General features: G+C 38.5%; 1 protein-coding gene across 1 annotated transcript; it reads left to right on the top strand.

Annotated features, from left to right (window-relative positions):
• Positions 1-454: 454 nt before the first annotated feature.
• Positions 455-6,224, top strand: LOC121377823 (spidroin-2-like). Its single transcript, XM_041505955.1, has 4 exons — positions 455-487; positions 1,321-1,880; positions 3,357-3,409; positions 6,016-6,224. The coding sequence occupies exons 1-4, from the start codon at positions 455-457 to the stop codon at positions 6,222-6,224; spliced, it is 855 nt and encodes a 284-aa protein (XP_041361889.1).
• The last annotated feature ends 9,662 nt before the right edge of the window (positions 6,225-15,886 follow it).

Genomic DNA, 15,886 nt, shown 5'->3' with positions numbered 1-15,886 from the left:
ATTATGTTTTGGTTCTTGCAAACATGAACTGAAAACCCAACGAATAACCTTATGATGTCCATATTTGAATTGTTGGTCGATTATTTGCTCTAACCCATATTTAGAGCACATCGCCGGTTAGTGACCAAATATGCCATAATGTGGTGGCCGAACCTGAGGTGCGCCGGTGGTTACGTGATACTTAACGCGTCATATCAGGTCTCATGTCTGAAAACTAAAGAAATGTGCAGATTTGTGCCGAATGATGAAACAGACATCCCAGAAAGCCAGAAATAAAATAAATCACCATTGTAAACTGGTTGCAAAACAAAACGAAATAACTGACCAATGGTGTATCATGTTTTGTCCATGATCCACTTTATGCTAATGAAATAACATGACTACATTTTCTCCATACCATTAAATAAAGACTAATATTAGGATACGATATGACACATCAGATTGGTAATAATAAATGCCTCGCATCAGCTACTGGGTAACAGAAAAGGTAAGTATTTGGAACTATTATTTATATTATTATGTAAAACCACATAACGCTGTAAAGAGTGGTGAAAATATCTATGTAAGTATATTTTAAAACTTTGTATAGAAATCTTTAATAACTTTAAAATTAATTCTGGGTGGAATTTAAAATATTCCAACACATTTCTTTTGCCAAGTGTATCGTTTCTCGTCGGCTTCAGGGCGTCGTTCCACGAACAAATTGTAGTGACTTAAGGTGAGTTTTACAGCCGTTCCATAAAGTAACTTTTGGGTAGTCGTAAATGCCCTTTAATGTTTAAAATCTTCGTTGTGAAGACGTGCGAATTAGTTAAATAATAAATTGGTTACCGACTTCTCAGAACATCTTGGATGTATCCATTGGTATTGGACTTCCATGAAGTAACTTTGTCGGTTTATTTGCTAAGCGATAATTGCCGAATGAATACGACATATGAGTTATCTCCCGAATGTTCGTGTGAAGGTCGTATGACGTATAATGTTTTTCATCGAAACGCCGAGTTTCATAAAAGGTATGTTGTGTATATTATATTTTTTACACAAACTAATCACTTAACACCTAACCCAATGTCCTGGACAGACAGCCCAGATAGCTGGGGGTGTGTGCCCAGGACAGCGTGCTTGAACCTTAATTGGATATAAGTACGAAAGTTAAGTTGAAATGAAAATTTACACAAAACGTTAACAGCCATTTGACATCTACGTTACTGCCTCGTAACTATTGTAAATTTTGATAGTAATTTACGGCAATGGTAGTGCTAAGGTCGCTTCGTGGAACGGGGTCCAGCTGATTACACTCCACCAAAATGTGTGGCACAGTCAGCCGAACGGGGTCCAGCTGATTACACTCCACCAAAATGTGTGGCACAGTCAACCGAACGGGGTCCAGGTGATTACACTCCACCAAAATGTGTCGCACAGTCAGCCGAACGGGGTCCAGGTGATTACACTCCACCAAAATGTGTCGCACAGTCAGCCGAACGGGGTCCAGGTGATTACACTCCACCAAAATGTGTCGCACAGTCAGCCGAACGGGGTCCAGGTGATTACACTCCACCAAAATGTGTCGCACAGTCAGCCGAACGGGGTCCAGGTGATTACACTCCACCAAAATGTGTAGCACAGTCAGCCGAACGGGGTCCAGATGATTACACTCCACCAAAATGTGTGGCACAGTCAGCCGAACGGGGTCCAGATGATTACACTCCACCAAAATGTGTGGCACAGTCAGCCGAACGGGGTCCAGGTGATTACACTCCACCAAAATGTGTGGCACAGTCAGCCGAGCGGGGTCCAGGTGATTACACTCCACCAAAATGTGTCGCACAGTCAGCCGAACGAGGTCCAGATGATTACACTCCACCAAAATGTGTCGCACAGTCAGCCGAACGGGGTCCAGATGATTACACTCCACCAAAATGTGTCGCACAGTCAGCTGAAAATGTTCACACTGAGGAGAGTCCTTCTTTAAAATAAATGAATGCCCAAATTTCAGCAGTAATGATTGATGCTGAATCGGGCAATGTTATGGAAGTTATTGTGTCTATTGTAGTAATGAAAAAACTGTACCAGAAGCCATACAATTCCCATCCCGTGATCCGTCTGTTTAAACAGGAATGTAATTACCGACACCTCACTTGGATTTCCATTAAATGCCGTTTGTATATAACTGCATCTGTGCGATATTTTGTTAGATGCACAAAATCGGATACAATTTTCGGTGGTTTAATACACCAAACAAAATATTCAGACGTTTCCAAAATGTTGGTTAAAACAATGTTGGTAACTGCTAAAAACTGCTTAATGCGAAGACCAAATGTTGGGATGACATTCGACTTCGCATCAAACAACTTCATATATTTGTTATCAAACACTGCATTATGTGCAGGATGTTTTGGCATTGATTTAATCTTAATAGCTTACTGCAGAAAAAGCTTTGCATGTCTAGCAAGCCATATAACCGTAAATAAAATGTGTTGAGTGCGTCGTTAAATAAAACATTTCTTTCTTTCATTATGTTTAGCACCCAAACTAGGTTCGTGTACAAGCTCCTCACTGGAGATGTTCCGAAAGCACCCAAACAAAGCATAAATTCCTGGTTGTGTACAGGATCTGCAAGTAAGACGTGCGTGCTCACTCGTACACATTGCACCAATAGTTAAGTTCATATGCCAAACACAGATCACATATGGAGGCAACTGAACGAATATACCAATTTTATCGTTTCAGTATGTAGGTTTCTCAACTCTACCGCTGCTTCATGGACAAAACATCATACACAGATGAACAGTTATTTAGTTTGGTTGTGTAGCCAGTTTGACAATGATGGTTTATTGTGTATAGGAAAATAATGTATACAGGTACTTATTTCTGGCTAACTGGGATGGTTATTATTACAGAATGTTTGGATGCATGTCTGTATCATCATTGCACAAAATGAACAGACCAGTACGTTCGTGTATTCAGTTCTAAGACAAATACCTGATGATATGCATTCAGTATTATATAACTACCTGCTCACAAGATGGCGGATTCAGTGGGATGGACAAAATGGCTGCGCCCGTTACATATAATAGCCGTCACATTTGTACAGTTTTATCAATTAAATATACCAATATAGTTGTTGATATTAAGCAATAATGTGCATTAAATATTGATGAATATGTTGAACCACAAATGATTGTTTTCATTATTTATTTATATTATACGGTCCCATCGAAGACTTCAGTGTGGAGGATGGGAAAGGGAGATAGGAAGGCTAGATGCCCTCCCGTTTCTGGCAATCCCTCAATATTCATTATATATTTGTTTAATATAAATTTTTCCCTTCTAAAATAAAATATCTTTCCTTACAGTTTTGAATCGTTAGATTTAGTTGGAGGTAAAGACGGACCCATCGACGACTTCAGTGTGGAGAATGGGGGGGGGGGGGGGGGGGGGGTAGACTAGTCGATCCTAGCTATCCTACGACCGAAACCGCCTACGCCCCTTATTGCTAGCCTCCCCCCACACCCCCACACCTCTCCCAACCGTTGTCCGCTCCGTTTCCGGTAACCCCGCAATATATTATTATTATTATGATTATTATTATTATTATTATACAAAATATAACTGAGCTAATTTTCCCCAACAGTAATTAATGACGTCAACGGTATCCTGTTGGTAACGTTGTGTTCATTATACACCCCAATTAAGAGAACGGGCGCGCAGTGTGTAATTGTTATTATATTAATGGTGGACGATAACAAGTCCTATTTGGATACCAAATATAGAATATTGTGTGGCGAGGCGATGGCGAAAATGAGATGGACGTCAGTGCGTGTTAAAAATTGAGATAATTATTGTAATTAATTAATGCTAATTAAGGTAATTAATGATGATTAATGACCATGTAAAGACGCCCCAGCACGAAGAAAAACAGTCACAACTGAATTTGAGTGAAACAAGAAATTATTATTTATAGACTTCGAGATGATGTCGATACCAGTATGGTTGGATCGGATCTATAAAATACTTTTTTTCTTACTCTATAGAATTTTTGAGGCGCGTGTGCAGGGGATTGATTTTGAGGGTTGACTCCCCATCTTCGTAAGCCAAGTTTAGAAGTTTGTTCTAGAGCACATTGATTAAAATATCATCGGCTATTGAATGTCAAACATTTGGTAATTTCGACATATAGTCTTAGAGAAGAAACACGCTACATTTTTCAATTAGTAGGCATAGTCACAAGGGATTTTGTTATATGCACCATCCTACAGACAGGATAACACATACCACGGCCTTTGATATACCAGTCGTGGTGCACTGGCTAGAACGAGAAATAGTCCAATAGGCACATCGATGCGGATCGATCATAAACCGACCGAGCATGAGCCGAGGGCTTACCCACTAGGCTACTTCTCGCCCTCTCGTAAGTCAAGGGGCACAAGAGAGAGAGAGAGAGAAAAACAGTTTGTTTTGTTTAACGACACCGTATGTTCAGGTACCATTTCATATAACTAGTTAATTTCGTACAAAATTTCAATAGTTATACAGAATGGTACCTTGGGTTACGTAGTTGCCCCACCCCACCCCCTCCCCGCTCATTGGGAATTTATTACTTTTTAAAATATAATTCCCAGGAGCTCTGCCACTGAGCTTCTAATCGGCTTGCCTTGTGTCATGTCAACGAACACAGAGTGTTAATGAACAGCCATTATATAACAGAACAATCGAGACTCTGTCCTACACCGCGGATTACCAACATAAATGGGGATTTCCGCTTACCTCCGAACAGTTAAAGCCGCTATGTCATATTTTTCTTAACACGACAAGCCATAGTTAAACATTGTAAAAACAGAGACAGGCATCTCCAATAGGCCCCTATCACTAAATATCATTAAAATACGTCGTGCGTATAGCTATTTTCAATTATATCCATACGCGTACGAAACGGGGTGGGGTGGTGGGGTGGTGGGGTGGGAGCAAACACTCAAATTCGGGCAAAAACGATATAGATATTCGGACAAAATGTGCTAATCTGAGACCTTTTTACCCTGTATTCCCCCCCCCCCCCCCGCAATATTAGTTGTGATTCATGGACAAATTATTCGTTTGCAACCCTATACACTATATAGACGTTTGGCAGTAATGTCAATATGAAAAACTGTTATTCAGATTCGCGCATGTTCGTTTAAACCAGCCTCGTCCCCCTCCCCCTGCAAAAATGTACGCCTATAATTATGTGTGTATATATTCTACCAAGATCTCCTGTTGTCATCTTGTCATTGTAAATACCCATTGTACAATAATTCCTCATATGCTGTCGTTTGACGACGTACGGAAATAAATAAAGTTTCAATAAAGTATGGTTGCAGTCACTCACCGACATCACTCAAACATGATGTTCTACTAGTCCAATCCGTGGCAATGGCGTAAACAAGAGTTGATTTTGTTTAACAACACCACCAAGGCACACTGATTTGTAAGCATACCACGGCCTTTCATAGACCAGTCGTCGTGAATTGGCTGGAACGAGAAAATTAATCCAATTGGGAATGGCTTACGACAGGAATTAATTGTTCATGACTTTTGTGTTACCGTATTAACATGTTTGTGAATGTTTCAATATATAAAACATAGGGCTGTTTACAGTGTCGTTTTTTAAAATAATGTTAACTTCTCAAAATCACTGTCCATCCGTAACAGGACATGGGCAACAAATTCCCATTCCGACTTTTAACAATTTTAACAAATAAACGGAATTATTTCAGTTTATTACAAAACGGCACTTTAACACTATTGCTCCAAAAACGCAATTACAACAATATGGGTAATTTCCCAAGTCCGTGGGAAGAAAAAATTATTTTTCGTGCTGGGGTGTCGTTAAACATCTATTCTATTCTATTCTAGTATACAACCTGCTAAGTGATGCTAAAATCTTCCCACCGTCTCAACGGATTGAAATTTGTTGAAGGCATTTGGATCTCAGAATCAGGAATCTCGCCGTGCTGGACAATGTGTATTGTCAATAAGATTCTCGCATCGCCGACCAGTTCACGGAAGAAAGTCACCACAGAAACCTCTCGGTGACTGCCGTCAGTCAGAACCAGCAAGGACCCGGCACAGCGGAGAAACCGTCATTACTTGGCTCTGTGCAACAACCCCATCGACAAGCAACAAGTCCGAACCTTGGCAAGGCAGATGTAACCAGAAAACACTTGTCATTTCATGCAACGCTTTGAGGAAGCTACCCACAGGCCCTACGGACATCTCTTGGGAGACTTGAAACCGACCACGCTCGAACAGTGGCGCCTTCGCCCCAATGGAGACCTATGTGACTGAATTGTATAAAAGCACGAACGCAAAACGAGAAATCATGCAAAGAAAACCACTGAAAAAACTACCAGGTATACCCGCCTACGAAAGGGACGACTACGGAGATGATGAGGTAGAACCCTATCTGAAAAAAAAAGTCAAGAGGATGCAGTATTGTGGTACGTGTGGTTTGGTCTTTAAAGATGGTAGCTACTTGCATAGACACATGCGTTTTAAAACATGTGAGGTGGAATACGAAGAGCCGTCGGCCAATCTGGAAAACGAAGGCATACGTCACATGGTGGAACGTGAAGTAGACATCAGTCGTGACTATTTCGAAAGCAAGACCAAACACTACGAAGAAAAAAAAATATGTCCCAAGATACCATCGAAAAAAAGATTTTGCAATGGAAGTTATTTAAAGACACATACTCCCACTTCTTTGATAACCTGTATAACATCAGAAGTACGTGTCTTTCCAAAACTATGTAAACAAGAAAATAGTTTGTGATACTTCGGATGTACGGTTAAAGGGACATACACTACTTTTTAAAAACTAAAGCTGAGATTCCTTTTGTCCGGTTGCATTTGCGGCTCCGTTTACGGTGCGGTGCGGTTTAAATCAAGCCAGCTTGTTCCAGGTGAGGGTGATTCCATTAGTGCGGTCCGTTTGCGTTTAGTTATCCGAAACCGCATGCGCTTATTTCAATCGCTCCGTGGGGCGATTCATCCGTTTCGCCGTGCGGTAATTTTAGGGGAATCCCATGTGTAATTTTCCCCCACGTGTAGATTAGCACCAAAAGGCTGTATAAACGCATACTTTGCCGTCAAATGGATTCAATAAAAACGTATTGTAAACGCAACCGCAAACGGAGTCGCAAACGCAACCAGACAAAAGGAATCTTAGCTTAAGGCATATTTCTTTACTATTAGAGTCGTTTTTGATAACAGATATCAGACATTATTTTCCTGGTGTTTTTAATACACATGTATCACAAAATGCATTTCTCATATTTTTTTAAAAGGCACGTGGTTCCGAGAAGTAACAGTTATGGAGTCGAGTATTAGTCGATTTTTAGAGGGTATTTCACCATTTCAAAGTCACGGACTCATGTTTCACTCAATTGCAACTTTATCCAAATGTGTTACAGGTTTGTAGATAAACTAAACTTAGTGTTAAATTTCACGATTTGAAACTAGGGTCTGTCCCTTTAATACAAATAATAAAATCTATGTGATCTCTGATTTCAGTTATCACAAACGGCTCTAATAGTGAGAAATATTCTGTAGCGTTTAAAACTAGGGTTTGTCACATTAAAATAACTTTCACAAGGAAGATGTATGTTGTGGATATGTGAACTCTGTTAATATTGGACAGTGTATACACAACAAAATGTATAAAATACACTGGATGTCTGTTCGTCAATGTGGGTTTCTTTATACTGATACAACAAAAAGACTTGGACAATAAAAGGGATAATCCTTTTGAAGATTTACTGGTCCCAGTTTCTTGCAAATATACCCCTGGCTACCGAGATGTATAACTGAAACTGATATGGCCATTGTGACATTGTAGGTATATACAGTGTAATTTATTGTGAACTGATTTGCCAAATTCGTTGTTTACATTGTTGGCGTCAGTGTAGGAGCGGTTAGATTTGCCAAATTCGTTGTTTACATTGTTGGCGTCAGTGTAGGAGCGGTTAGATTTGTCAGTTGGTAAGTTTCTAACACTTTATTTAATGTGGATATATATGACTCTATGTAATCTATAAAACACAATACTAATTATAAATATATTTATATATGACTATGTAATCTATAAAACACAATACTAATTATAAATATATTTATATATGACTCTATTTAATCTATAAAACACAATACTAATTATAAATATATTTATATATGACTATTTAATCTATAAAACACAATACTAATTATAAATATATTGATATATGACTCTATTTAATCTATAAAACACAATACTAATTATAAATATATTTATGATGCTTTGAAATTTCTAGTAGTGCCCTTTTAACCACACCCGAGAACAACTCTGAATATTTTAATAAAATAAATAGTTGAACGCACCGAGGCTTTAATATCTGACTTTATTGTTATCACACTGACCAATGGTGATGTTTAACCCCTGCAATTGCACACGACAGTCATCAATGCTGTGGAGGTTTTAATATCTGACTTTATTGTTATCACACTGACCAATGGTGATGTTTAACCCCTGCAATTGCACACGACAGTCATCAATGCTGTGGAGGTTTTAATATCTGACTTTATTGTTATCACACTGACCAATGGTGATGTTTAACCCCTGCAATTGCACACGACAGTCATCAATGCTGTGGAGGTTTTAATATCTGACTTTATTGTTATCACACTGACCAATGGTGATGTTTAACCCCTGCAATTGCACACGACAGTCATCAATGCTGTGGAGGTTTTAATATCTGACTTTATTGTTATCACACTGACCAATGGTGATGTTTAACCCCTGCAATTGCGCACGACAGTCATCAATGCTGTGGAGGTTTTAATATCTGATTTCATTGTTATCACACTGACCAATGGTGATGTTTAACCCCTGCAATTGCGCACGACAGTCATCAATGCTGTGGAGGTTTTAATATCTGACTTTATTGTTATCACACTGACCAATGGTGATGTTTAACCCCTGCAATTGCACACGACAGTCATCAATGCTGTGGAGGTTTTAATATCTGACTTTATTGTTATCACGCTGACCAATGGTGATGTTTAACCCCTGCAATTGCACACGACAGTCATCAATGCTGTGGAGGTTTTAATATCTGACTTTATTGTTATCACGCTGACCAATGGTGATGTTTAACCCCTGCAATTGCACACGACAGTCATCAATGCTGTGGAGGTTTTAATATCTGACTTTATTGTTATCACGCTGACCAATGGTGATGTTTAACCCCTGCAATTGCACACGACAGTCATCAATGCTGTGGAGGTTTTAATATCTGACTTTATTGTTATCACGCTGACCAATGGTGATGTTTAACCCCTGCAATTGCACACGACAGTCATCAATGCTGTGGAGGTTTTAATATCTGACTTTATTGTTATCACGCTGACCAATGGTGATGTTTAACCCCTGCAATTGCACACGACAGTCATCAATGCTGTGGAGGTTTTAATATCTGACTTTATTGTTATCACACTGACCAATGGTGATGTTTAACCCCTGCAATTGCACACGACAGTCATCAATGCTGTGGAGGTTTTAATATCTGACTTTATTGTTATCACACTGACCAATGGTGATGTTTAACCCCTGCAATTGCACACGACAGTCATCAATGCTGTGGAGGTTTTAATATCTGACTTTATTGTTATCACGCTGACCAATGGTGATGTTTAACCCCTGCAATTGCACACGACAGTCATCAATGCTGTGGAGGTTTTAATATCTGACTTTATTGTTATCACACTGACCACTGGTGATGTTTAAGCCCTGCAATTGCACACGACAGTCATCAATGCTGTGGAGGTTTTAATATCTGACTTTATTGTTATCACACTGACCAATGGTGATGTTTAACCCCTGCAATTGCACACGACAGTCATCAATGCTGTGGAGGTTTTAATTCTCTACGGCACTTTTTTGCCTTGGACATTCAGTTTGTTTTTAATGGCAGGAGTTGTCATGATGATGTCACATAAGAGGATATATTATAATATTGTATTAGATGTGGAGAATGCATACAATGTAAATATAACTATTTCTCAAGTTTGCAGCAAGAAGGAATTGTCACGTGGTTTGAACAGGGAGGACGCAGCGGACGAACTTCCACACACAGAAGTATTGTTCGACGACGACACCACAGCGTTATATGTGACAAGAACGTACACACAGTAGTATTGTTCGACGACGACACCACAGCGTTATATGTGACAAGAACGTACACACAGTAGTATTGTTCGACGGCACCACAGCGTTATATGTGACAAGAACGTACACACAGTAGTATTGTTCAACGACACCACAGCGCTATATGTGACAAGAACGTACACACAGTAGTATTGTTCGACGACGACACCACAGCGTTATATGTGACAAGAACGTACACACAGTAGTATTGTTCGACGATGACACCGCAGCGTTATATGTGACAAGAACGTACACACATTAGCATTGTTCGATGACACCGCAGCGTTATATGTGACAAGAACGTACACACAGTAGTATTGTTCGACGACACCACAGCGTTATATGTGACAAGAACGTACACACAGTAGTATTGTTCGACGACACCACAGCGTTATATGTGACAAGAACGTACACACAGTAGTATTGTTCGACGAGCCTACAGCGTTATATGTGACAAGAACGTACACACAGTAGTATTGTTCGACGACACCACAGCGTTATATGTGACAAGAACGTACACAGCGTTATATGTGACAAGAATGTACACACAGTAGCATTATTCTATGACAGTAGTATTGTTCGACGACACCACAGCGTTATATGTGACAAGAACGTACACACAGTAGTATTGTTCGACGACACCACAGCGTTATATTTGACAAGAACGTACACACAGTAGTATTGTTCGACGACACCACAGCGTTATATGTGACAAGAACGTACACACAGTAGTATTGTTCGACGACACCACAGCGTTATATGTGACAAGAACGTACACACAGTAGTATTGTTCGACGAGCCTACAGCGTTATATTTGACAAGAACGTACACACAGTAGTATTGTTCGACGACACCACAGCGTTATATGTGACAAGAACGTACACACAGTAGTATTGTTCGACGACACCACAGCGTTATATGTGACAAGAACGTACACACAGTAGTATTGTTCGACGAGCCTACAGCGTTATATTTGACAAGAACGTACACACAGTAGTATTGTTCGACGACACCACAGCGTTATATGTGACAAGAACGTACACACAGTAGTATTGTTCGACGACACCACAGCGTTATATGTGACAAGAACGTACACACAGTAGTATTGTTCGACGAGCCTACAGCGTTATATGTGACAAGAACGTACACACAGTAGTGTTGTTCGACACCACAGCGTTATATGTGACAAGAACGTACACACAGTAGTATTGTTCGACGACACCACAGCGTTATATGTGACAAGAACGTACACACAGTAGTATTGTTCGACGACGACACCACAGCGTTATATGTGACAAGAACGTACACACAGTAGTGTAACGAACTGTTGCTTTAAACGCTGTCCTTGAAAATAGGTAAACTACTGGAATATTAACATAACACACGGACAAACGAATTCAGTGTAGGCAGCCATTGAAAACATGATACCATTTGTAAGAGGACCCACAAGCCCCGACCCAAACCACAAAGACTTTCTAGGTTACCCCATGATACAATGCTGAGTTAAAACATGAAATAGTGATCACCAGCACGCTTATGATGGGCTTTCGGTTAAAGGAGATAATATAATATCCTATTGCTCTACACGGCTAATACGGTAAAGTTAAGTCAAAATAAACATAAACAATGGCGACATATGATGATAAAAGATATATGTCTACTAGTGACTCAAGTTTTTAGGTGAATACAAAAGGTGATACAAGGCCTAAGAAAAATATATCTAAACCAGAAACCAAGAAAATAAAGCAAACTGTAGGCAATGATAAAGACTTTACGGAAGAACAAACACTTCCCACGCACTACGTCCAAACAAAATCATCCCCAGACTCCACTGCACTAGATATTATAAGCATACTGTCTTAAATGAGTATTATCAACAAAAAACTAATTACTAAGGAAGATCTAAAGAGCGAGTTAGATGTGACAAAGAACGACATTTTAGCCCATTTGAACGAACGAATGGAAAAGCCGGAACTTCGCATTTTGACATTAGAAATCGGAAAGGACCAACTACAAAAAGAAAATTGTTTGTTAAAGGAAAAATACCAAAAGTTGCAAGGTGATATTCATTCCGCCGTGTTCTCAAACAATACTGGAATGTAAAAAGATAATTAATAGTGTTCGAATTTTCGGTGTTAAAGACCGTGACAAATATGAAACTGCAAAACAATCTATAGAAAGAAAAACAACAGAGGAGGTTTTGGCAAATATTGGTATAAAAGTGACAAATAAATATCGCCCACCGCATTGGAAAGTTATGACCAATAATAGGAAAATTTGTGTCAAGAATTCACAAGATTCAAGCACTGCAAAATCGGCGAAAATTATATATATATATGTCTTTTGTACTCATGGTCATGCGTTGCTTTATTTCAGAGTTAAATGCACTACTGTACAGCTGCGTAAAGCGTTTCATGGGTGCGCGAGTGTGGGTAGTGAGTATTGCTGCAAACGTACGTACTTACATTAGTGTGTGTGTGTATGTGTGTGTGTGTGTGTGTGTGTGTGTGTGTGTGTGTGTGTGTGTGTGTGTGTGCATGCGGGCGCGCGTGTGTGCAAACTCATATGCACCGCGTATACAAACGCGTGCTTGCCAGTGTATATACTCCGGTGTAATTAGGATAATTTAAACAAGGTACATAATGTTGGCGTACTTCAAAATCTGTAGGGTTGTGTGAGCATATTAACTTCTCTTGTTTAAATATGTTATGTGCATGTGTATTCACAAGGTGTCGAATACTATGTAATTGTGCAACAAGCCCATAGGAAGCTCCAAACTATTGGTTAGGCTCCACGAGTCATATACTGTTTGAGATGATGTCCACACACCCACATTTTGCTTTAAATATATGATTTTTGTTGCATTCTGTGGAATTTGGAAGCAGAATTTTATGTCTTGATTTTGGCGATATTACATTTGGAGTAAGATTAAAGACTCCATATATTCTCCGCCGAAGCTTGACCGGCCTTACTGCTTCCTACGAGCTTGTCTTAGTAATGAAACGTAGTTGGGCGCGTGCTGAATTCGACTCGCCCAGTAAGTGAGCGGGTAGTCAACCTAACTGTGTGTACACACTTTTATGTGCTTATATGTATATGTGCATGTATGTACCTATGTCAGGGTTGAAAAATTAGCAGTCGCCCAATCGCACGTGGTGAACTTTCTTGGCTAAGGGCGACTAAGAATTTTGAAAAGGTAGTCCACTGGGCGACCGTATTTTAGGGTCTGGTTAGAATGGTACCAGTAAAAAAGAGAAATGCACTGAATCTGAATCGAATGTGACAAAAGGCGCGAACTGGCGCGAATTACTGATCACATAGTGTAATGTCACATTTCTATCTCTGCGTTATTCTTTATGTTTTACTTGTTACTTATCCTGTATTTTATTTCGTTTAATATACTATTTGTTTTTTATCCTTTTCTCATCTCCTTGTCGTTTATATCTGTATTATTCATTATTTTCAAGCAAGCTATATACTATCTTATACTTTAGATGGACACTATGGCTAGTTTGAAAATTATAACACTCAACTGTCAAGTCTTGTGGGAATCTGGACAAGAGGCAAGGCATATTAAATTATTTTCTAAATAAACAATTCAATATGTACTGTCTGCAAGATACACATTTTAAAAAAGAACTGGAAACTTATATTCAGATTCAGTGGGGTTACAAGTGTTTATTCAGTTTCTATACAGGAAACACACGAGGAGTTGCAAGTTTATATAATAATAATTTCGAACTTGAGATACATAACACAAAAATGTGGTAGATATTACTATTAAAGGCAAAACAATTACCCTTGTTAATATATATGGACCTAATATAGATAATCGTACTTTTTCCTAAATATTCATTAATATATTGAAGAAATCAAAAATAAAAGTTATATATTATGTGGAGATTTTAATTTAGTATTAAATCAAATGTTAGACACTAAGAATTATATAAACGTCAGCCACCCAAAATCACAGAAGAAACGTTTCACAGAAACATTTGATCTTAAGGATCCATTTAGTGCACCCTCACTTGGAGGGAAAAACCCAGTTAAACGAGCTCGGTAGACTATTTCTTGCTATCTTATAAACTAATGTCTTGTGTTGAAAATCTGTTAAATGAAAATAGTTATAGATCAGATCATTCAGGAGTAGTTTTATTGTTAATTCTAAATCTGTTAAATGAAAATAGTTATAGATCAGATCATTCAGGAGTAGTGTTATCGTTAATTCTAAATCTGTTAAATGAAAATAGTTATAGATCAGATCATTCAGGAGTAGTGTTATCGTTAATTCTAAATCTGTTAAATGAAAATAGTTATAGATCAGATCATTCAGGAGTAGTGTTATCGTTAATTCTAAATCTGTTAAATGAAAATAGTTATAGATCAGATCATTCAGGAGTAGTGTTATCGTTAATTCTAAATCTGTTAAATGAAAATAGTTATAGATCAGATCATTCAGGAGTAGTTTTATCGTTAATTCTAAATCCAATATAAGGAAGCTGAGCAGCTAGACGGGGAAATAAGTTATTTAGAAGTTTTATCTGTTCTTAAAAATATGAAAAATGATAAGTGTCTGGGTCGGCTCAGATGGTTTCACAGCTGACTGCTTTAAATTTGTTTGGTATGGTATTGGGCAGTTTGTAGTTGGTTATAGGTATTAGTTATAGTATCAAAGAAATGTCTAATGTACACAAGCTAGGTATTATAATATGTATTCCTAAACCTAATAAACTTATAGTATTCTTTTAAAAATTGGCGACCTATAATCCTTTTAAATTGCAACTAGAATAAAAAAAAGGTTCTTGAAAAAATAATCAACAAAGACCAAACAGAGTTTATTAAGAATAGATATATAGGAGAAAATACAAGATTAATAGATGATATCATGTTTTACACTGAAATAAATGATATTCCAGGTCTACTATTATTAATTGACTTTGAAAAAGCTTTTGACTCAATATTCTCCTTTTTTATGCAAGACACACTAAACATTTTTAACTTTAAGACGTCTATTAAAAATGGTGGTGGGGGGGGGGGGGGCGAGACGTAGCCCAGTGGTACAGCGCGCGGTCGGTGTGGGGTCGATCACCGTCGTTGGGCCCATTGGGCTATTTCTCATTCCCGCCAGTGCACCATGACTGGCATATCAAAGGCCGTGGTATGTACTACCCTGTCTGTGGGATGGTGCATATAAAAGATCCCTTGCTGCTAATCGCAAAGAGTAGCCCATGAAGTGGCGACCTCGGGTTTCCTCTCTCAATATCTGTGTGGTCCTTAACCATATGTCTGACGCCATATAACCGTACATACAATGTGCTGAGTGCGTCATTAAATAAAACATTTCCTTCCTTCCTTCTATTAAAAATTGATTAAAACATTATATAATAATTCCCGATCAAGTGTAATACAAAACGAATTTCTCTTTGAATCATTTAACTTAGAAAGAGGTTGTAGGCAAGGTGATCCCTTGTCGCCGTATATATTTATTTTGAAATCCTCTTCAAAATCTTCAGAAATTCATCTAATATTAAAGGTATTACTATAGATGGGAAAGAATACTTAATATCACAATATGCAGGTGAATCAAGTTTTATCTTAATAGCTCCTCAGAATCTCTATACAATACACTGTCAATTTCAGACAATTATGCGCAAGTGTCAGGCCTCAACA

This window comes from Gigantopelta aegis, chromosome 1 (assembly GCF_016097555.1).
Source record: "Gigantopelta aegis isolate Gae_Host chromosome 1, Gae_host_genome, whole genome shotgun sequence".
Taxonomy (NCBI): Eukaryota; Metazoa; Mollusca; class Gastropoda; order Neomphalida; family Peltospiridae; genus Gigantopelta; species Gigantopelta aegis.
The sequence above is the reverse complement of the archived record's forward strand: the minus strand, read 5'-3'. Positions and strand labels throughout refer to the sequence as shown.

Excerpts from the sequence above, each read along its gene's own strand:
- LOC121377823 (XM_041505955.1), top strand. The coding sequence starts at position 455 with ATGCCTCGCATCAGCTACTGGGTAACAGAAAAG. Across the intron at positions 488-1,320 it reads GCTACTGGGTAACAGAAAAG|TCAGCCGAACGGGGTCCAGC; the intron begins GTAAGTATTTGG and ends TGTGTGGCACAG. Across the intron at positions 3,410-6,015 it reads CGGACCCATCGACGACTTCA|ATTCTCGCATCGCCGACCAG; the intron begins GTGTGGAGAATG and ends ATTGTCAATAAG.